The sequence below is a fragment of the Bos indicus genome, chromosome 14 (assembly GCF_029378745.1).
Source record: "Bos indicus isolate NIAB-ARS_2022 breed Sahiwal x Tharparkar chromosome 14, NIAB-ARS_B.indTharparkar_mat_pri_1.0, whole genome shotgun sequence".
NCBI classification, from domain to species: Eukaryota; Metazoa; Chordata; class Mammalia; order Artiodactyla; family Bovidae; genus Bos; species Bos indicus.
In genome coordinates, this window is record NC_091773.1 from 9,915,314 (window position 1) to 9,938,512 (window position 23,199).

General features: G+C 42.9%; 1 protein-coding gene across 3 annotated transcripts in view; it reads left to right on the top strand.

Annotated features, from left to right (window-relative positions):
- ADCY8 (adenylate cyclase 8) overlaps window positions 1-23,199 on the top strand; it is a 226,686-nt gene that overhangs the window by 46,454 nt on the left and 157,033 nt on the right. For all 3 annotated transcript variants that reach the window (XM_019974064.2, XM_019974066.2, XM_019974065.2), the window contains exon 3: window positions 22,281-22,411. In XM_019974064.2, the coding sequence (XP_019829623.1) occupies window positions 22,281-22,411 (131 nt within the window). The remainder of the gene's footprint in view (window positions 1-22,280; window positions 22,412-23,199) is intronic.

Below are 23,199 nucleotides of genomic sequence, written 5' to 3' on the forward strand. Positions count from 1 at the left end.
GGTGCAACTTGACAAAATACAACTCCCAGTGCTGTATGTTATTGCCAGGGGCACAGAAAAAATTATTGAATTTCCAGCTCCTACATGGATTTCATAGGATTTAGAATTAGGACAATTCTAAGTTGATGTCTAAAACATCTATGGAACCTCATAACAGATTTATTGTAGTTGCCCTGAGCATCACTGTAAAATAATTTTGAAAAATAGCTTTAAGAAAGAAATCACTTTGTGCAATAAACACGATATCTCCCAGGTTATATACACATATACATTATGTTGCTCTGTAAAACAGGGCAGTTGCTAGACTGGCACATCACTCTTTCCATGGATCTATGCCAATTCAGACAGTGCTGAAGATTAATAATTTATCAACTGTTCTTGATGCACTATCACAGCCAGAACTGCAATTGTGGAGAAGTTGTCTGGGAAACTCAGTCATTTATTTAATGTTTATGAAATATTGGAGACACTGAAAATGATTGCTTTATCGTACTCATAAGACTTTTCTTCTTTTCCCATTCTTCAAGTTCATTGTCTTGGAGTCGCGGTGACGTAACAATTTGACATGATGCACAGACCTTCCTCCATCCTCTCTAATCTTTATTTTTTCTTAAGTTGATAATAGGAGGAAGAAAATAATACCCAAAGGTGAGAACAAGTGACAAATCAAATGCAGTGAAAAGTTCACTAGAATCCTGGGGTGGGTAGCCATTCCCTTCTCTAGGGGATCTTCCTGATCCAGGGATGGAACATTGCAGGCAGATTCTTTACCGTCTAAGGGACCATGAGAGCCCCGTAGAATTCATACCTCTGCCATATCACCTCCTAGTTGGCCACCTTAACCGCTTAACTCTCGGTCTTAGGTTCCTCATCCTTATTTGGTGCAGTATCTTTTCTTCAGCATTGTGTTTGCTTCCACTAAGAGGACGCATATGAAACAATAGAAAACTGTAAGTCAGCTTCATTATTTTATGATGAGGCTTGAGAAGAGGCTCTTTTGGTGGAAGGTTCTTTGTTCTGAGGATTGAATAAAATATGCTCTGAGTTTGTTATAGTCCTGTGTGTACAATTCTGATAAAGTATTTCTGGTATATTGACCATCCCCTTCCCCCACCAACCCTCCACTCCACCCCCTTCCACCCCTCACCCCACCCCACTCCCTGCCCTCAGTATGGTAGTGTCTAAGCTAACTGGCTCTGAATCATTCAATGCTAAAGTTTCTTTCCACTGATATTGATCTCTCACTCAGGTTTCCTTTATCCCTGAGAACTTCCTCAATGGTAGATGGGCAGAGAAGGCAAGGCTTTCAAATGAGATGGCCCAGAATTTGAAATGTTTCCTTACTTTCTTCCTATCTTAGTGAACTTGAAAGAGCTCTGAGCCTTGAGACTCAGAGTCCTGAAAATCAGGCCTTTTCCTTGGATAACCTGAGGTTGCAGGCACTGTTCTTAAGGTCAAGAGCAAGCAGGCAGGAGAAACCAGCAAATGCTAAAGCTCTTTGCTCAAGGTTTCTTCTAAACTAGGTTTTTATTTTTTTTTTTAATTTTTTTTTTCCTAAACTAGGTTTTTAACAAAGTTCCTTGATGTTGGTTCTCAGCTTTACAGCACCCCTGTTCCTTTCCATAGTAGCTGGCAGAATTCCAGGAAGGAACTACTGAATGGGCCCAAATGTTGACATTTTTATTTTAGATGATTGGCTTCAAGAAGTTGAGCTCATATTGGCTCTGTTTTCTGGGTGACGGGACTTTGTCTTTTTTTTTTTTTTTTAACAATTTTTGTCATCAACTGTAACAAGCACAGAGCATACTAAGCATCCCTTTCCTGTCTGGTTTCTCGGGCTCTAGCTTCTCTTTCTCTAAACTGTTCTCCATCCCCAAAGCCCGGTCTAGTTCAGGACCAGTACACTGTAGGGATCAAAAGCACGGTCGTCAATGTCTGCAAGATCCGGATTCCAATCCTACTTCCTGTGTTTCCTGACTGTGAGAAATCAGACAAACCCCCCTCCTCTAAAGACCTTGATTTTTGTGGGTGTAAGATGGTCATTCCATGTAAGATGAAAATGCCATGGATGGACGAGCCTGGTAGGCTATAGTCCAAGGGATCACAAAGAGTCAGGCATGACTGAGCAATTTCACTGGTTCAAGATGGTCATAATGATTCTACCTTTCTCCAGGGTTGTGGTGAGATGAAGGAGGAACAGTTCTCAGTCCAAGGCAGAGGATGCACTCAAGGCCTATTACAGAGAATGCTGTAATGATAATGACATTGACATCCCCCTTCTCTGCAGGAAAACCCTTCAGTGGTAGCATTCCCTCCAAGATGAAACCCAGACCGCCATGCGTGGCCCGACAGTTCCTCCAGGATCTAACCCTTTTCTTCTCTCCTTGGATTCTTCTCCACCGCCTCGCCTCACACCTGAAACCAAATGGCCATCAGCTCCCTGAAGGGCTGTTTCCCTACTCTACACCATTTGTTTCTTTCAGCCCAGGAAGCTCACCTTCCTCTTGTTAATTTCAGCGTAATGTCTCTACCCTGAATATTCTATTCCAGCATCCCTCCTTCCATGAAGCTTGCTTTCACCCCCCAGGTTAGGTGAAATGCTCTCCTTATGCTTCTAACATGTCTTAAAGTCAACTCTCTCATAGAATCTGTCACACTCTGTAACATTTACAAGTCTCCATTTCATTCTTTCTGTGGCCAGTAAGGACTGATTAAAGATAGCTGTCCTCATTCATCTGATTCTCTGGTATTTATCCAGCACAATGACTGGAATATAAGATCTTCTGATTCACGTTTATTTCACTGAGTTATACTAAACTCTCACTTCAGCTCCTGGCTTCACTTCTACCTACACGAGAGTCATGTTGTCATAATTCTGCTGTATATAAGTAAAGGGACGATGCTCATTGTGACCCCCATTAAAAACTTGGTAGGAAGAGGTTGTTGTTGTTATTCAATCACTAAGTCCTGTCCGACTCTTTGAGACTCCAAGGACCACAGGACATCAGCCTCCTCTGTCCTCCACTATCTCCTGGAGTTTGCTCAAATTCATGCCTATTGAGTCTGTGATTCTATCCAACCATCTCATCCTGGGCCACTCCCTTCTCCTCCTGCCATCAATCTTTCCCAGCATCAGGGGTCTTTTCCAATGAGTCGGCTCTTTGCATCAGGTGGTCAGGTAGGAGGAGGACTCTTTTCCAATTCAGAAGAGACTGGGACAGGCTGAGAATGTGTCTTGTTTCGACCTGCTGTAGAATTTTCCATCTGGAAGCTACATTTTAGGAAATCTCTCTTTAGGGAGTCAGATTCTAATTACTGTAATTTTTGTAATCCCCCCCCTCTCTTCCCAAATGATCCAAATGGCCCATGTTTATTTTAAATATTAAAATGAATTAATTGTTTTTCTTTCAGCTTTGAGAGTTGCCAAAACCTACTTATGATGATACGGCATTTTGAAGTGTCTCAGAAGCTCTGAGGGCCCTGGAATAAAGTAGTCTGATGCTGCCATATGTTGCAACAGCAGGGAGGTTATTATAAAATGCAGATGTTTTAGCTGTATTAAAACAATTCTGTTTAACTGAAACATCTTTGTTAGATAATATTGGTATAAGCGAATGGTTTGGATGATAGATTGGGTGAGAAATTTGGGTTTCTTATTGAGTTTTGAGTTGGTTGTTTGGGTGCATGTTGGTGCCCTGTGGGATCTAGGAGAGTATTTTTGAAGCTGTAGAGAACTGCTAACTAGTAAGGCATAGCCTTGACATTCTTTCATTCATTCAAAGAAGAATCAAAATGGACCTGGACTCTCAGAATGTGTGCGTGTTTGTTTTTTTCTCCAGTTAGGTGACTCTCATTATGCTCCAGAAACACCCCGTATGCCCTTCCCCAGCTCTTACATTAAGACCACCCGTGTGCTATCCTGGGCTTCGCAGGTGGTGCTAGAGTTAAACAACCTTCCTGCAGGAGACATAAGAGATGCAGGTTCGATCCCTGAGTCAGGAAGATCTCCCAGAGGAGGACGTGGCAACCCACTCCAGTATTCTTGCCTGCAGAATACCATGTGCATGAATTTCCTCATCTCTCAATCGGAAATGATAATGCCTACTCTAACCCACAGGGTGTTTTCCCAGAGACAAATAACATAATGCCTGAAAAAGCGTTATTTCAACTGTAAAGAACTCTACAAATGTTAGGGCTATTTTTGTGAAAGTCTCACCAACGCCTCAAACCGAGGCTGAGATGTCTTCCCTTTAGAAAGCCTCCTTTACTGCTTGCAGTCATGAACTACTTTCTCCTTGGCACTTAGGTATTTTTATTTAACATGAGTTCTTGCCACTCTGCCCAGTATTGGGGCCAGCACTGTGATTGCCTCTGTCAGTAAGGTCTGGCGCAGTGAGCAGAAGCGCTTTCATGACCCTTGACCCTCCTGTAACAGCTGACTTCACTCAAGGGTCTTGTGTTTACCCTCTTGCCCCTCTGGCAACCGCCTGGCTGCCTAGTTCTTTGCCATCTTTCTAGCACATGGTTTGCATCTTCTGGCACAGCAAAAAGAGGAAACTGCCTGGAAAATCTCATGGATGGGAGAGCCTGGTAGGCTACAGTCTATGGGGTCGCAAAGAATCAGACACCACTGAGTGACTTCACTTTCACATTTTCCAACTCTGTGCCTGGGTGACCTTGGGGACGCCACTTAAACTCTCTGAATGTTGGATGCTTTATCTGTCAAAAATGATAATCCCTGTTATCTCAAGGTTGCTGAGAAGAAATCAAGTGATAGAGATGGCAGCTGGGCATCATAGTTGGTCCTTGAACCTATAGGACCACCTGGACCTATTTTGAGCAGAGCGCACTGCGATTGTAGTACCTACAGTTTTTCTTCCTGTTGTTTGTGTTCTTCTATCTGTTATCCCTGTGTGGGTACAGATTTTAAATACTTCCCCTGATTCAAAGAGAGGCCATAATCCTGCACTCATTTGCATACAACTAACATTTCCAGAGACAGTTCACGAAGAAGAAATCCCTCACCATCCTTGACCTCAACACCTCTGATCTAGCTGGGAGAGGCTGAAGAGCAGACTCCAACAGCCCTGTGGGGCCCTTTTAGCTCATAAAACTGTTGGGGGAATTTTGGCTACAGAAAATTGGAATTGGAAACTTCACACAACCTAATTGTACAATGCTGGAAGGAAGGTAGGATTTTGTAGCCTGGTTATAGTTAAAGGCACTTTTCAAAAATAGTAGTAGACTAGATGAGGGGAAAAGAAAAAAAAAAAATATATATATATATTTTTTTTTTTAGAAAAAAAAGATCCATGCCTAAAATAGTTTATTTCATCTGGATGTGAGTATATGTCCACTGACAGGAATTCTATACCCTCTATTTTATACAAACTGCACTCAAAATGTATTGACAATAAAAGAGGGTAAATAGCTAAAAAATACTTTTAGAGCAATCTTGAGGACAGAACCATTCTCAAATTTTCTTTATTTCCAGTCTTTTGCAAATTTCATGCCCACACCTAATTCAAAAGCATTTTTAAGAAGAGCACTGAGGAATTCTGAAGCATTCAACTTTTCACAGAAACAAAAGCTGGCTTTCTTTTTATATTCATATTCTGTTGTTTGTGCTATATTTAATTACACTTTTAGCAATTGCAAATACATCTGACATAAACAAATTTGGAAAAGCATGCTACTCCCTCTAGGTAAAGATACATCATAACTGATGAGGCAGACATGGGAGGTGGACTAGACAAGACCTCTTTATTTGGGAGGAGGGTCTTTGCAAATGTGATCAAAGATGAATTTACACTGCATTAGGATGGGCCTTGGAGAAGGAAATGGCAACTCAGTCCAGGATTCTTGCCTAGAGAATCCCGTGGACAGAGGAGCCTGGTGGGCTGCTGTCCATAGGGTCGCACAGGGTAGGACACGACTGAAGCAATGCAGCAGCTGCAGCAGCAGGATAGGCCTTTCCGGGTAGCTCAGGTGGTAATGAATCTGCCTGGAATGCGGGAGACCCTGGTTGGGAAGTTCCCCTGGAGAAGGGATAGGCTACCCACTCCAGTATTCTTGGGCTTCCCTGGTGGCTTTGATGGTAAAGAATCTGCCTGCAGTGTGGGAGACCTGGGTTCAGTCCCCAGGTTGGGAAGATCCCCTGGAGAAGGGAATGACAACTCACTCCAGTATTCTTGCCTAGAGAATCTATGGACAGAGAAGCCTGGGGGGCTACAGTCCCCCAGGGGTTTGTCCCCCATGAGGTTCCAAAGAGTTGAGCACGACTGAGTGACTGCAAACACGCACACACACACACACACACACACACACATACAATACCTAATAAGTTGCAGAGCTGTTATTACAACCTAGACAGTCTTACTCCAGAGCACATATACCAACTATTATACCATGCATTTAGCGAAGTCTCCTGGACATGCTACCTCTATTCATAATCAGTGTATCATCCAGACACTGTGCTGAACACTCACTACCTGCCAATGAAGTAGATGCTGAAATGATCTCCAGTAGACAAAAGCTTGGAGAAGTTCATAGTACTCATAAGTGGTTGAGCTGGGATTTGAACCCCCGTCTGTCTGGACACAAATCCTATGCACATGACCAGATGCTATACCACCAGAAAACTGTAGAGGACCATAGCAGTGTGGTGACTCTTGCAGAGGAAGCCTCACACAGGAACAACCTAAAGGTATCATTCCCATGCTTAAAACCCTTCACTCGCTTTCCATCATGGTCAGGAAAAAGTCTGTATTCATCAACCTGGCTCATCCAGCGCTTCCCTGTTCCCTGTCTCTCTCCTCCACCCATCCATTCAACCATAATGCACTTTTGTGCAATAGTGATGCTAAGAGCTAACACATTCAATCCTCCCTATCTCAGCCCAGCATCAGCCCAGGTCCCGCCCTTGCTCTCTTGCCCTCTCTTCCTCACTAGAGATTCTCCGACTAATTTTGGCCTTGGCAGTAAGGAGAATGCGTTGCCTCGTGTTACTGAATATCTAGGGGTAGGTGCACCAATGTCTCACCGAGACTACGGTGTAATCAATGGGAATAAAGAGAGAGACTTGGGGAAATCAAATGAATTAAGTAGGGAAAACACATAGTGATTCTACTCAAAGAAGTGTCCAGCGGAAGTTTCCAGTGAAACCTCAGTGAGAGCTCCTGGTGCCCATGATGGACTCCAGGAAGACCAAGAGTAGTGTAGGGTTTGGGGGCAGTTCCCTTTGCTTTTCTCCCATGGGGTTTTTATGCTCTCCTTTCTCCTCTGAACTATTTCAAAAGCCCCAACTTCGTACCAATCTGCCCACTGACTGCAAGAAACCAATAACAACTGCAAAAGATTATTTGACAAGGTGTGCACTCCTCCCAAACCAGCATTAGGCTTCAGGCACAGCTTGATCCAGGGGCTATTTGGTACACTTGGCTGATTTCCTTTCACTGTTTAGGACTTCGGTTATCAAAATCCAATCAAAATTCCACTTTAATTTTGATCACTTTTTTTTTCAGAACCCTCTTCAGAATTTTCATAATGGTAACAAATGTATTAACAATAGTAATCAAGTTAGTACATTATGAAATGTAGACCAATCTCCATTAGGTGCCGGAAATAAAAGTAAAATCTTTAGATACAATTTTTCAGAATACACTGGAATTTGGTAAGTTTGGCACTTTACATCTTGTCTTTTATGACATATCTTACATCTTGATACTGGATTACACGCTTCTTGATCCAGGAAAACTCATATTTCATTCCCTTCCTCCTGTAATGTCTTACTTGATATTAGACATTCAGTAAGTAACATTGTATCAAATGAATAAAATCATGATTAAATTAAGGAGCATTTCCCATGAGGCCCCTCCCCAAATAGGAGCATATTGTTGACAAATATCAAAGAATAATTTCCCTTCCCCTCTAGTCAGTTGGGAGCTAGATTCTGCAGAGGTTTTCACATCCCACAGTGGGTGTTCCTGTTGAAGCCTACACTCCATCAACTCTTCTTTCTTCATCCCCATTGTCCAGAAGAGTTTGTGGTTTAGCTCACAAACTGGAGCCTCATCGTTTGTCTGTTAATCACCAGGATGTAAATACTTCATCTTTACACCTCTCCAACAGCTCAGAGCATTTCATTTTTCACATCTGCTCTCCTGATACTGCTTTGGAACAGGCAGGTGACAGGTGGTGCCCTGTGCTGACTTTTATCATAATGTCATTAATATTTTATTGCACTCATTTTCAGTCTCTCTGTCAACTAGACTGCATGCATGGAGGAGGCAGAAGTGAAGCTTATCTACCGCTCTGCCCAGTGCAGAGCGCACTGCCTGCCTCTACGCATTGCTTAGTGCATGTTTGCTAAATAACAGCTTGTCAGATGCGTGAATGGGTAGTGGATGATACTCCACAATAGATCATACAAAGTGTGAAAAAGATTGTGACATGAGAGTCAGCCCAGGTGATCCACTGCACTCATGAAAAGGATAAACCCAGTTACATCCACACGCCCAGGTTCACATGCAGGCATTGCCGCTTACTAGCTCTGTGCCCTTGGACAACTACGTAACATTTCTGTGCCTCAATTTTCACATCTGTGTAATGGCAGGAAGAAATGTTTCTACTTCGTGAGTTGTGAGGATCAAACGAAATGATTCATGTACAGAGCTTGACACTTCCTAAGTGCCCAGTAAGATCTATTGTTCATAGTAAGGATGTTGATATAATTGCTACTCTTTCTTAGGCATGTGCTTTATTCATTGAACTAATCCATTCCACAGAAAATAAAGTCCCCAGTCTACTAGAGACTGAATTGATTTTAAATAAGTATAGGGAGAAACTGATTGAGATGTTTGGAGTGTGAGAAGTTAAGAAAACTAAAGACAATTGAATTACACCTTATGTTGTAGGGAGTGCCTGCCTATATTTTTCTATTGAAATAATAAAAGGGAGAACTAATGAATGAATGAGTATTGCATGTATTTTTCAGGCGAGCTCTGATGGTTATGATATTTCATGCTTTTCAAATGTAAATGAAAAGTGTTTGATAATTGCTCTTCTCGGGAGCAGAAAATTGACCTGAGCTCAGAATTAAATATCAAAGTGAAAAGCAATGATTGAAGTCTTGAGCCAGTTGGTTTTATGGGGTCCAAAGACTGGTGTAGAGACCGTGTGCCCACATCTGACCTAGGCAGTTTCATGTTTGTGGGGGTGTGCAAGGACCACCAGCCCTATGGCCTTTGTCATGTCACACCCTCCAACCTTTGATTTGGTTCCTTTTTTGGAGCCCTGGCCTTGACAGTCATGGTTTTTTGAGATACAGCAGAAAGAGGATATGTGACTTGATGCCCTGAATTAATAGATCAGCTAGCCTTGAACAAATTCTCTTAGCCTCAGTTTCCTCACTGGGAAAATCATTTTACTAACTTCTGCCTTCGGGATTCTTCTGACTGTTTAGTGGGCAAGTACACGTGAAAGTAATTTTTAACTATACACACACTAGGGACGTGAGTTATTCTTTTTTATTATTTTTTAAAATGTCATTGAAGAAGATATACAAGCTCCTGATAATGATGCCAGCAAGGGGCAGGGGCTCCTTATTTGAATTTTAATCCATCTTTCAACCTCCGAAGCTTTCTGTCCCAGTTGCTGTTAAAGTATGATATTCTTGAGTAAAAGGCTTCCCTGGTGGCTCGGGGTAAAAAAATCCACCTGCCAATGCAGGAGACTTAGGAGACACGGGTTTGATCCCTGGGTTGGGAAGAGCCCCTGGTGGAGAGCTTGGCAACCTACTCCAGTTATTCTTGCCTGGAGAATCCCATGGACAGAGGATTCTGGTGGACAACAGTCCATAGGGTCACAAAGAGTTGGTCACAACTGAGCATGCACTCACGTTCTTGAATAAACATGAAAAGCTCCTCTCTCTATCAAGATAAAACACAAATTCAATGTTTTTAAAATTTCAGTGGATGAGTGTTATAAAACATCTGTAATAATCTAAAAAAGGTACCATAATCATAACAATTGAATTAGAAACTAAGAATTAACTACATCAGAGACACTATTCAAATAAGCTTCTAAGATACATGTGTGGCATAGTTTTAATCAGGTATCTATGGAAACAGCTGCATATTAATACTTGAGCTGGGGATACTGTGTTTTATTTGTTCACACACAGCCGCAGGCTCCAAAGTGTTGGCATCTTCCAATACTTATAATAAAGAAAGATGGTTTGCCTGCTCAGAAGCAGACTTTTGGTGACAATGATAAAGTTGAAGCTTTAGGGCTCCTGACTTATAAGGCCATTCTAAGGCCCTCCAAGGGGTCCTCTGAAGTTTGCAGTTACATTTTGTGATGTTTTTCTTTTTCTTAATGTATTGGGTAAATGTCAGCCATTTTTCTAAAAAATAATTGTATTCATTTTACTTTTGGCTGTGCCGGATCTTTGTTGCTGCACAAACTTTTCTCTAGTTGCAGTGAGGGGGGCTATTCTATTTGTGGTGTGGCGGCTTCTCATTGTGGTAACTTCTCTTGTCGTGAATTTTGGGCTCTAGGGTGCAAGGGTTTTAGTAGTTGTGGCTCCCAGGCTTTAAAGCACAGGCTCAGTATTTGTGGTGCATGGGCTTAGTTGCTCCGAGGTATGTGGGATCTTCCTGGATCGGGGGTAGAACCCGTGTCTCCTGCATTGGCAAATGGATTCTTGACTGTTGAGCCACCAGGGAAGGCCTTGTCATGTTTTTCTTAAATAGGATCCCTTCAACTTATTGGAGTCTCAGGACCCACAAGTCTGGATCAGCCCACTTGGAATCGATGGAAAATTCTCTGCCCACCACACCTACAAGGCTGAAGTCTTCACTTTGCAAATACCCAAGTGGTTCCCATCCAAGGACATGGATGCTAGTTTGGAAATGTGTGTGCTCTGCCACGTGCATCCAAATATTCTTGGAGAACAAAAACCAAAAAACGCCCCATACCACTAAAAGTTTTTTCCACACGAGGATCTATCTGCAGTTGTCCAAAAGGTATATGTTTCTGGAGCCATTTAATTGAAGCAACATTCGGTAGCTTTTATACCATTGCTTCTCTGCATCTATGATAGCATGTTATTACAACAGACTGTGAAGTGACTGTGGTCTGAAAGGAGTTTATCAGAATCGAGGGAAATGTTGCCTGCTGCTGCTGCTGCTGCTGCTGCTGCTGCTGCTAAGTCGCTTCAGTCGTGTCCGACTCTGTGCGACCCCATAGACGGCAGCCCACCAGGCTCCCCCGTCCCTGGGATTCTCCAGGCAAGAACAAGGGAGTGGGTTGCCATTTCCTTCTCCAATGCATGAAAGTGAAAAGTGAAAGTGAAGTCGCTCAGTCATGTCCGACTCCCAGCGACCCCATGGACTGCAGCCTACCAGGCTCCTCCATACATGGGATTTTCTAGACAAGAGTACTGGAGTGGGGTGCCAAATGTCGCCTAGAGTTCTCCAAAGATGAGCCTCTGTGATTTCTGACTTTTTCAGTGTTAGAATTTCACTGGAAAATTTATTTCTTGGACGGCTCCTACTGTGTTCACAGGTGACTTAATCGATGCTGAGACTCAGAAAGACTTGGTTTAAGTTCCAGTTTTGCACCTTATTGACTGCATAAGCTTGGGCAAAGGCTGTAGCTCCCTTGGTTTTCCTGTTAAATCGGCCATAATCCAACTCCCTTCGTGAAATTATTGAGAGACTTATTTGAAATAAATGTCCTGGTGTGACTGAGGGACAGGGACCACAAGACCCCACTATCCCACCCCTCCTCGGGTCACTCCTGGTGTTCCCCAGAGGGCCAGGTTCCTGCTTCTCTGACGGCGCTTACTGATATGAGCCATGAAGTGTGCCTGCACCTGCATTCCCCACCGGCTGTGCGTTCTCTGGGGCTGGAGTCTATTCAGCTCCAGGAAGACTTCAGGCATGACCCTGTTTATTGAAGGAAATTGAATTGAATAGTCAAATAGAGGCAAATAGGCATGCTCTTTTGGTGTGTAATAGAATATCAGAGTGACATGTGGTGTGTGTCATTTGCAAATATATAGTCAAGAGGACTTCTAGGGCAAGGCATATCTAATTTCTAAAGTCCTGATGAATTTTATTTTTGTTAAAATGTGGATCTTTTTTTTTTTTAAGTCTTTATTGAATCTGTTACAATATTGCTTCTGTTTTACATTTTAGTTTTTTGGCATGTGGCATCTTAGCTCCCCAACTAGGGATCGAACCCACATCTCCTGCATTGGAAGGTGAATTCCTAACCGCTGAACCACCAGAAAAGTCCCCTGATGAATTTTAGAAAGGATTTTTGAGTGTTGATGAAATTATAAAATGCCTTCCTGCCACAAGAGGGCTTTCTTATCCCTTGGCCTTGAAGGTGGGTTAAATCCTCTCTTGGGACATCTATGTTTCTTTTCTAAACCTTGGGGACTAGCTTCCCACATGCTGTGAAGAGTGAGAATTAGGGAACCCCTGTTGCCACAGCTCTTAGTTCCAGACCAGTGCCACCTTTTCAGTCCCCCACTGGCAAAAATATGGACAATGGCCACCTTTCAAACAGCCGTAAATCTTGTGAGTAGATAGCGGAAGGCTGCTATTTCAAATCCCAGTATCTCCATAATCATAATTGCCAGCAACAACAACAAAAAAAAAACAGAAGTAGATGAAAAATAGCTTCTGTCTAACCTCCAAATTCTAAGTCCTGTAGAAAAGCATCTAATTGTCAAAACCCAAATCAGATCCAGAATTGCAGGATTTGGGAAAATGTAGACACTAACTTTTCAGTCTCTAATTCAGAAAAGGATGTTTGTGGCCTTTTTACTTTTTTGACTGTAACTCTTAGTTTGTTTGTTTGTTTGTTTGTTTTTGGTAACTCCCAGTTTTAAAAATCACTTACTGCTCTGTTGTCCCCTACGGGCTAAAGATCAGGTTTCTTTCTTTTTTTTTTTTTTAATTGGAGTATAGTTGTTTTTCAACGTTGTGTTACTTTCTGCTGTACAGCAAAGTGAATCAGCTATATGTGTACATATATCCCCTCCCTCTTGAACCTCTCTCCCACCCTCCTCATCCTTCCCTTCTAAGTCATCACAGAGCACCAAGCGGAGGTGTCTGGATTATACAGCAGATTTCCACCAGCTCTCTGTTTCACACATTGCTGTTGTGCAGTCGCTAAGTCATATCTGCCCCTTGGCAACCCCATAGACTCTTCTCTGTCTTCCACTGTCTCTAGGACTTTACTAAAATTCATGTCCATTGAATCAGTGATGCTTATATATGTCATTGCTACTCTCCCAATTGTTCTAGCATTTAAGGGCCATCCCAAACTGTTTCCAGTGGAATTCTCAAGTCTCAGTTCTGACCAGTGCCTCTTCACCAAGAACCTAGCATACTGGTGAACTTTTCCATAAGCTTGCCATCTTCCATCTCTCTCCACATCTTTGCCCATTGCCTGAATGTTTTCCTCTGATTCTGTCCAGCAAGCTCATTTTTTTTTTTAAAGACACTATAATATCCAGCTGGAATGTTTCATCCTCAATAAAGCTTCTTTGTGAAGTAGGCAGAATGAGATTTAGTACCTGCTTTTATACCTGCTTTAGTACTTACTTCCATCTGATGGCTCAGATGGTAAAGGATCTGTAATGCAGAAGTCCCGGTTTCAACCTCTGAGTCAAGAAGACCCTTTGGAGAAGAGAATGGCAACCCACTCCAGTATTCTGGCCTGGAGCCTTCCATAGACAGAGCAGCCTAGTGGGCTACAGGCCATAGGATCACAAAGAGTTGGACATAACTTAGTGACTAACACTTCCTTCCACTTTATACCTGAAAACTCAGATTCAAAGACATTTAAGTAATTTGTCCAAGATCAGAAAATTAGTGAGCGCACGCCAAAAAAAATTTAGTTCTTCTGATTGTGATTTCTGACCTACATACCAACATCTTTTTATTGAAAATAGCACAATGCTTAATCGTGTTATCTGCGTCTGAGAAAAGTAGTGAACTTTGTGGAAAAGAGCCTTTTAGCATTCTCTGAAAAGACTGAAATCTCAAGCCTTAAGAAGTGCTTAAAAGATTTTCAAGAGAGGCTACTTAGCAGCAGGTTTAGTACCTAATGTCTTCTGGGCTAACAAATGTGTTCTTTATTCCTCACATTTGACTAAATGCCTTTAGGAGAACATAGCATCTCCCCGAGTGTCATATTGCCTTTGGTTTATCATTGCATTCCCAAAGGGCAAAAGAAAGTGCCTTCCTTTTTATTTCATCAAGTTATAGCGGTTGATACATCAGACTAGACCCTCAGCTAACGGTTGCCACGGATGTGCTGAGCCTCGGCCAGGGTGAGATGGATGACAGAGGTGTGCATTGCCACATCATGGATGGATCTACAGGTGTCCTATATGCCAAGTTCTCTGCTAAGCAATCGTCTTGGGAGTGAACAGGGGTATTTTATGGCTGACATTGTTTAAAACTGCCAATGAATGGTGATAATAAAAAGCAGAACAACCTTAATCCTTTTATTTACTTATTTGGTTGCTCTGCACAGCCTGTGGGATCATAGTTCCCTGACCGGGGATTGAACCTTGGCCCTCAGCAGTGAAAGTGCAGAATCCTAACCACTGAACCCACCAGGAAGATCCCCTGTTATAATGATCACCCCATTAACGCCATAATCTTTGTCCTGATCCTGCACCGTGAGCATGAACTAGATGCTTGACCCAAGCAGAGCCCCTGAGCAAACATTTTGCATCTTGAACTCTGCAAGAATTTTCTCAAAAATGACCAAAGGATAAGGACCAAGAGCTCCCAGTGGCTGAGAAGTCGGAGAGGAGGATGAAGCTGACCTTCAGGAGAAGAAGAAACCCAAGTTTTAGGGAAAGAGTCATGGGTCTCTGGGTCTTTTTGTTTCCAAAGTCCAGGTTTTGCCCCTAGATTCCTTAAGACATCAGGATAGTTATGATAAAGCCTGATTTTGCTTCAGCTGTGTCAACTAGGATATCTGTCTCTTTATCACCAAAGGAATCAGATAATATAGCCACTTCCTCACTAAGCCTGTGTTGGTTTCTGGAGGTGGAAAAAAACATCCTTTTTGCTCCCAAATGCTTCCCAGTTTAGGGAGGGTGCTGTGCTACGCTAAGTCGTTTCAGTCATGTCCAACTCTTTGCAAACCTGTGTATGGACTGTAGCCTTCCAGGCTCCTCTGTCCATGGAAGTCTCCAGACAAGAATACTGGAGTGGGTTGCTGTGTCCTTCTCCAGGGGATCTTCCCGAACCAGGGATCGAACCCTCGTCTCTTACATTTCCTGCATTCGCAGGAGGGTTCTTCACCACTAGTGACGCCCAGGGAGCCCTTAGGGAGGGTGACAGACACCCAATTAAGAATTGTAAAATCCCTTTAGCTGAAGTCATCTGGATGGGAGGCTGCTCGGTAAATTGAAAAAGTAGGTTGAAATGGGAGCTTATGGGAACTCAATTTAAATATTTTATTTGTAATTTAAACATAGAATAAGTTCATTATCTGGTCTCTTAAAATAAGGCCAAGGTATTTTTCAAGCAGAGGTCTGTTTTTTCTTACAGAGACCACAGCTACTAATGCATCAGTCAAATTTTCTAGCTCTTTAAAATGGAGCCACATGTTTAAAAGTACTCTCAAAATGATCAGAGTGATTTCTGGATTTTTATTCTTTTTCCCACAAATGTGAATGGCTGGCTTGCTGACATCTAGTTTGGGTGCAGTGTTCTAGCTATGCAATATTGCCCAGTCTTTCCAAAGTGTTCAATTCCATGTTTATATAAACAGCACCCTGTATTCTTACTCCATATTTTTATTTACCATTCATTACCTCTAGAATATTATCTCAGCAAAGGTGACTACTGTGTCTGGTTTTGCCTACTGCCTAGTCTCCAAGCCCAGCCCTGCACCTGTCACATAGCACCTACACCTTGACATGAGAAACAAGTGAATAAACGGATGAATTATAATCTAAGTGTCAAAGGAAAAAGAAATGGGCTTGAATCTTCACTATGCACTTACCAACTGTGTGACTCTGAACTGCTTCATTTGGCTTAAATTCTTTAAATCTCAACATCTTATATATATCAATAAAATGCAATGAAGATAGTAACCCACTGTCAATTAAAAAATAGTCACAACCTGGAAATTGAGAGTTATTTTGTATTTGGTATTTGTATTTTGTATTTGGAATTCTCAGGACTTCAAGCCCAGGAGACAGTATCTCAAGTGACCCCGAGAGAACTGTTGCGAGGAGGCGGGTGGGGAGGAATCAGGTTAGATAGAAGTTTGCGACAAAAGGCAGGTAGTCTTAACATCAAAATGTTATTGTTAATTAAGGAAAATCAGGTATCTCAAATTGAGGAATTTGGTGCTCTTCACTTTCACTTTTCACTTTCATTCATTGGAGAAGAAAATGGAAACCCACTCCAGTATTCTTGCCTGGAGAATCCCAGGGACAGAGGAGCCTAATGGGCTGCTGTCTATGGGGTCGCACAGAGTCGGACACGACTGAAGCGACTTAGCAGCAGCAGTAGCAGCAGTATGTATGGGAAAATGCCAGTGTCTGGGCTCACTGAAATCATTCCTTTCATATGCATCTCAGATGTCTGGGCCAGCATCCTGCTTCTTGGTTTATTTATATCCCTGGTTCCTCATTCACTGTAGGGAGGACGCAGAAAATGGATCACAGGCATTGTTTTCCCTTTTGGGTGCTCTCTGGGCTCAGAGATTCACATTTGGAGGCCGGAAATCCCTGATGGCTGTCACATCCTTGTTTATTGATAAGAGCAAATACTCCATTTCACACGACTATGGGCTAACAGGTGGCTCTCCTGGTAAAGGACACACCTGTCAATGCAAGAGATTTTAAGAGACAGGAGTTCAATTCCTGGGTCAGGAAGAATCCCCTGAAGGAGGGCATGGCAACCCACTCCACCATTCTTGCCTGGAGAAACCCTTGGACAGAGGAGCCTGATGGGCTATGGTACATGGGGTCGCAAAGAGTTGGACACAACTGAAGTGGCTTAGCATGCATGCATGGTTAATGTGAAGTTTTGATTAGATACTGAATGCAAAGCACTTGGCTTGCTACACAATGAGCGATCACTTTAAAATAAAATATTATGGGGGACTTCCCTGGTGGGCCAGTGTCTGGGACTCCAAGCTCCCAATCCAGGGTCCCTGGGTTCAGTCCCTAGTCAGGAAGTTGGATCCCTCAAGCCGCAAGTAGGAGTTCACACACCTTGACTAGGAATTTGCCTGCTGCCACTAAAGACCCCACATGCTGCAGCTAAGACACAGCGCAAACAAATAAATAAACATTTTTTTAAAAGATATTATCTATAACCCCAGGATAAGCCTCTCGCCAGAGCCTGGACCTATACTGCAGTTGACCTTGCTTGGCCTACGGTACAGAGAGTATTGGGAGGTCTCCGGTTTGCGAGGGTCTGAATGGTGAGTTCTTCCCAAAGCCATTCAGAAGCATAGGTGCAAGCAAGCTTGGAAGTACTGCCTGCCTAGAGGACTGCCCTGCTTTCTTTCTCTCCTCCAGGACAAGCATTTGCATAAAATGAGGGTGCTGACACCCTCATTGTTTTCACCTTGACTTCCCCCTCCAGGTGTGCTGTAGCAATAGATGCCCCTGAAGCCATTTTGCTGACTGGAATAGAGCCAGTTAGATGAGAGGCAAGTCCAGGCAGGAGCCACTGAGGCCCTTGAAATCCACCCAGGGGCCCCTTTTCATGCAAATGACAAAAACCAGGGAGAGAAAGTCGTGCAGAATGTGAGTACAAAGGCCGCCCTGGGTATAGGGTACAGTCTGGCTACAGGAGAGAGTCTTGTACCTCTGATCTCCAAAGCCAGAAAATCTGATATTCTACCTCAGTAAGACTTGGGAATTGTATTAAGGGGCAAACTTTCCCATTTTTTTTTTCAGACTGTGTTTTCAGGGGATTTGAATGATGTTTCTCAAGCAGCTAGCAAATCTGAGGGAAGCAGAAGTGTTGAAAATGGGCTTTTATAAGCAGACTCCAGGCAATTTCCCATCATCTGGAAGAAAATGCCTTACAGGGTAGGGAGCTGGGGCAGTTGGCAGTAGCCAGACTAGCCGCTGCTGCTGCTGCTAAGTCACTTCAGTCGTGTCCGACTCTGTGCGACCCCATAGATGGCAGCCCACCAGGCTCCCCCGTCCCTGGGATTCTCCAGGCAAGAACACTGGAGTGGGTTGCCATTTCCTTCTCCAACGCATGAAAGTGAAAAGTGAAAGTGAAGTCTTTCAGTCGTGTCTGACTCTTAGTGACCCCATGGACTGCAGCCTACCAGGTTCCTCTGTCCATGGGATTTCCCAGGCAAGAGTACTGGAGTGGGTTGCCATTGCCTTCTCCAGCCAGACTAGCTAGAGGCTGGCAAACCTGGGTGCTGGAGAATTTTGCTATTAAAATTTTATTTTGAAAATCTCCCATAAAGATGTTGAATTTTATGAAATATATCTTCAGAATTAATGGGGACAATATTATGATTATTCCCTGTTGATTATTAAAAGGTATTTAATGTTAAATTCTTGTGTTTCTGGAATTGTAAAACAAAGGAAACAAACAAAAAATCTATTTCTGTTTGCAAACAAGGTGCATCTACCTCCTAAATAATATCTGTTGTTCTGTTCACCAGTGTCCCAGAACTAATAGTCAGAAAATAAAACATGAAATGGTTTGGTCATAAAAAGCTCTTCTGTATGATAATTTGTAATAAGTTTAAATTTTTTAGTCATCTGGGAACACACTGAAATTAAAATGTTTTCTAAAAATAAAAAAATAAAAGTCTCCCATAAAGTGTCTATCCCATACTTGAAGACTGAATGTGCACTGCCACTTAAAGAATCTATTTAATAATTAGTTAAATAGATTTAATTAAATTAATTAAATAGTCCATGCCAGGGACAGTGATGGCCATGGAAATAGATGCAGTCATGAGCTGAACACAGTCTCTGCCATCTCTCTATTCACTCATTTGTTTAGGAAATATTTCTTTAGTATCTACAGTTTTGAGGCTCTGAGTGCCCCTCAAAGCCATGATGAGGACCGACTCCCATCCAGCAGCAATTACCTGAACTGGATCACAAGTACCTGGAAACTGACAGATAGCATAATAAGCATGAAATGGACATCAGGCAGGGGCGTTTGCAGGAAGCAGGCTTCTCAGCCCCACAATGGGACAGCTTTCCCAAGAGGAAAAACCTCATCATGTGAAGCTCTGTGGACACTTCATTGATAAAGCCCTTCATATGAGAGGAGGGCTAAATAGAGCAAAGAGGAAGCAGGTGGGAATTAACTCCAGCACTTGCCGTATTTTATTTCATTGAATTTTCATTGCAGCCTTGTGAAGTAGATGATATTATCACTATTTCCCAAATCAGGGAACTAAGTCTCAGAGAGAGGATGTAGTTCACCTAGTGTTACCTTATTATTGAGGGATGAAGGCAGGATCTGAACTCCAGTCAGACTTAGAACCTGAGGCTTTCCCCATCTCACCAAGAATCCCATCCAGGAAAAGCGTGGCAAAGGATTGCGTCCTGGCTTTGCCATGTGGTAACTGTTCAGGTCATGCAAGTGATTTGACTTGATTCAGTCTCTCGGCTAAGTGAAGCTAATTATTTGTGCCTGCTTCTTTTCAGGGTTTTGTGAGGAACAAATGAAAGAATGAATGGTGAAAATACTTAGGATCCATAAATATCTATGAAGATATGAGAAACTATGATGATTAAAATGCACCTGTCTTAGGGGGAGGGGTTGGGGGAGGCATGGAGTGCGTGGTTGGTGTCAGCAGATATAAGCTGTTATAGGTTGAACAGATAAACAGCCAGGTCCTACTGTTTGAACAGAGAACTATATTCAATATCCTATGATAAACCATAATGGAAAAGAGTATTTAAAAAGAATGTATATATATATGTTTGTGTAACTGAATCACTTTGGTGTACAGCAGAAATTAATGCACAATTAGCATTGTCAATCAACTATACTTAAATTTTGAAAATTAATAATAATAATAAAATGTATCTGTCTTAAACTCCTTTCCATACTAGAGCAAATTATAGAAAAAGAAAGAAGCAGATCCTTGCCTAGTTCCCACAGCACAAGATCTTTTTAGGATTTAGTTCATGTTGCTAGTCAATGGGTTGTTTTGTTTTTATCTACCGTGTTGGTCACATGGTAAAACATTTTTCTGACAAGTGTTGGGTTCCTATTTTCAGGCTATATGTGTCTGGTTTCCTTTCCTCTTGAGGAAGAGTTGATGTCTTCTGAGCCTGATTCCTCTCCCATGTTCCCCGTTTCAGGGAATGTAGCACATGCTTCCCATTAACCAAACTCAAAAACCTAGCTATCACCATGGTTACAGCCTCTTTCTCTCCTGCCATCCCTCTGGTTGCCAGTCCTGTAGACCGTATCTCCCCATCACCTCTCACCTGTCTCCGTGCCCACACCCTTAGCCCCTTCTGACAATTCATTCTCCAAACCACAGCCAAGGATGTTCTTTTAAAATATCAATCAGCTTATGTCATTGCTCTGCTTAGTAGCATGCAGTGGCTTCCGGTTTTAGTTGGAATTAAATGCTAACATCTTAGGCAGGCCTGACACATTTATCTACACCTCCAACTTCACTGCATATCACCACACTCCTCTCTTACCACCCTCCGGCCACACCATTGCTCTCCATTGGCCTCAGGACATTTGCACTCACTGTGTGCTCTTCCTGGGGCTCTCTTCTTACACTACACAAGGCTGGCTCATTCCAAACTTTCAGAAATTCATTTACATGTCAGTTCCTCAGGAAGGTCATTCCTGACCCCCAGTTTGGATCATGTCATCAACCATCATAATCTCTGATCATGACCTGCTCTTCTTGGCATTTGTTACACATTAACGTGTGTGGGCATGTTTGGGTGTGTTGTATTCAATGTCTGTATCTCCTTTTAGAATGTAAGCTTCACAATAGTAGGGCTCTCATCCATTTGGTTCACCACCATCTACCAACACTCAGCATGGCGCCCAGAAAATAACAAGGACTCAGTAGACATTTGTCATGTTCCTAGAATGGTAGAAAATCAATAGTTCCTCAAGAAGTTCAGCCAAGAGCCCCATGACTTCTACATGCTTCATCCACCCTTCTGAGACCCAGTGATCAGTTTAACAAGACTGTCCCTTGTTGACTGGAAAAAAATTGCACAAACTAAAAGTTGATAGTTACTGTTAGGTAGTTAGAATAGGAAAAAGGATGGCTTTTTCCACCACCAGAATGGCGGTGGCTAAAAGACAAGGAAGGGGAAAGACTGCGAAAATAGAACAAAGGAATGTCCGAGGACCTGAGTGGGACCTCAGGTAGAACAAACAGCAGCCCTGGTTAGCCCAGTTTACATAGGGCAGGCCCAGGGGGAGGAAAAGAACATATAAAAGAGGAGCCAAAGGGCCCGGGGTCTCTCTGTGTGTCCGCATGTACACACACTCTCTCTGTCTCTCTTTCTCTCTCTTTCTCTGTTTTCTCTTTGTGTCTTTTGGGTCAGCATACACTCATGTCTCGAGGATGTATTTTCCTTTTATTTTCTAAATAAAACTGAGCTATAACGCGGAGCTGTAACACTGTCCGAGAGCTGTGACGTGCCGAGGGCTTTAACGTCTGTCGCTTCAAATTTTTGTTGTGATGAGACAGAACCGAGGAAATTTACCCACTCCCCTAACAGTTGTGTTTTATTCAGCAGACTTTCTGAGGATTTCAAGCCTGGAACACAGCATCTCAGACATGCTGAGAAAACTGTCTAAGAGGCAAGGGCGGAAGGGGGAGCCAGGATATATAAGAGTTTTTGCAACAAGAGACCAGGTAGTTGGAACATCAAAGGAGTACTGTTAACAAAAGAAAATCAAACATCTCTCCTTAAGGAATTTGGCGCTTTTCTATGTAAGGGAAGATATGAGCATCTGGGCTCATTGAAATCATGCTTTTGATATGCAGCTCCGCTCTCTGAGACAAGTATCATGTGTTTCCTCATCGGAGTTTCCTCAGGGTGCGTGGTCCAGGGTAGTTGCAGCCACTTGACTGCTACATGGGCTTGGCAGTGGGCGGCTCCTTTGTCTCCATCCTGAGTTCCCTCAGGGCTCACCGTCAGGGCAGCTGTAATCTCATGGCTTGATGGCTCTAATGTCCTTTGCTTACTGATAGAGCAGCAATACTTTAGTTCTTACCCTTGTGTTGGTTTGTCCCAGGAGCGACTTGTGCTGTCCGTGCTTCCTCGTTTTGTTGTCCTGGAGATGATCAATGACATGACCAACGTGGAAGACGAGCACCTACAGCATCAGTTCCACCGGATCTACATCCATCGCTACGAGAATGTCAGGTGAGCAACAAGACCCCCACCTCCGTCTCTGCCCTGGCTGCTCTCACCTCACCGCCATGATTTCTGTCTGCCTAAATGTCAGCGCCTTTCTTCATGTGATTGATTAACTCATTAACTAGTGATTATTCATCAGAGAGTTTAACACTTCCAAATTGAGCCTCCAGAAGAATGTCAGAGAAATGCAGTTATATTTGCTAATCAACCTCTTGCCTGGCTCCCCTGCAGCAGGCTTGCCTGCCTTTACATTTTGAGTAGGAAAAACAAGAGCTTTTTATACTTTTATGGGAAAAAATGATTCCAGAATATGATCTGGAGGCTTCAGGGGCGATTACACATGTTCCTTCTTTATATTTCTTATGCATGCTAAGTCACTTCCATTGTATAGATTCCTATCTATGCCCTGACTTGTCTGGAACAAGCCCATCTACCTTGGCAGACAAGGGTCAAGTCATGAGGGGCTGTGAATGTCCCATTCAGGGCTCCCTTCTGAGCTGAGCTGTAGTCCTGGTTCCTCCTCATCAATGCTCATCACCACTTTTTCGAACTCTGGCGAATTTGAGATACACTAAAGTATTAACCTCACATACACCAAGCAAGGCTCTGAGCATGTTCCCATAGGCTGTTTTATAACAACAAAAAATGGGTCTTTTGATTCTCCATTCAGATCAGCACACTGAGGCTTCATCAGGTCAAGGGGCTTCCTTAATGCACACAGCTCTTGCTGAGCGACCTACAGAGATTTGGTAGTTTAGTCATTAAGTCGTGTCCGACTCTTTGCAACCCCATGG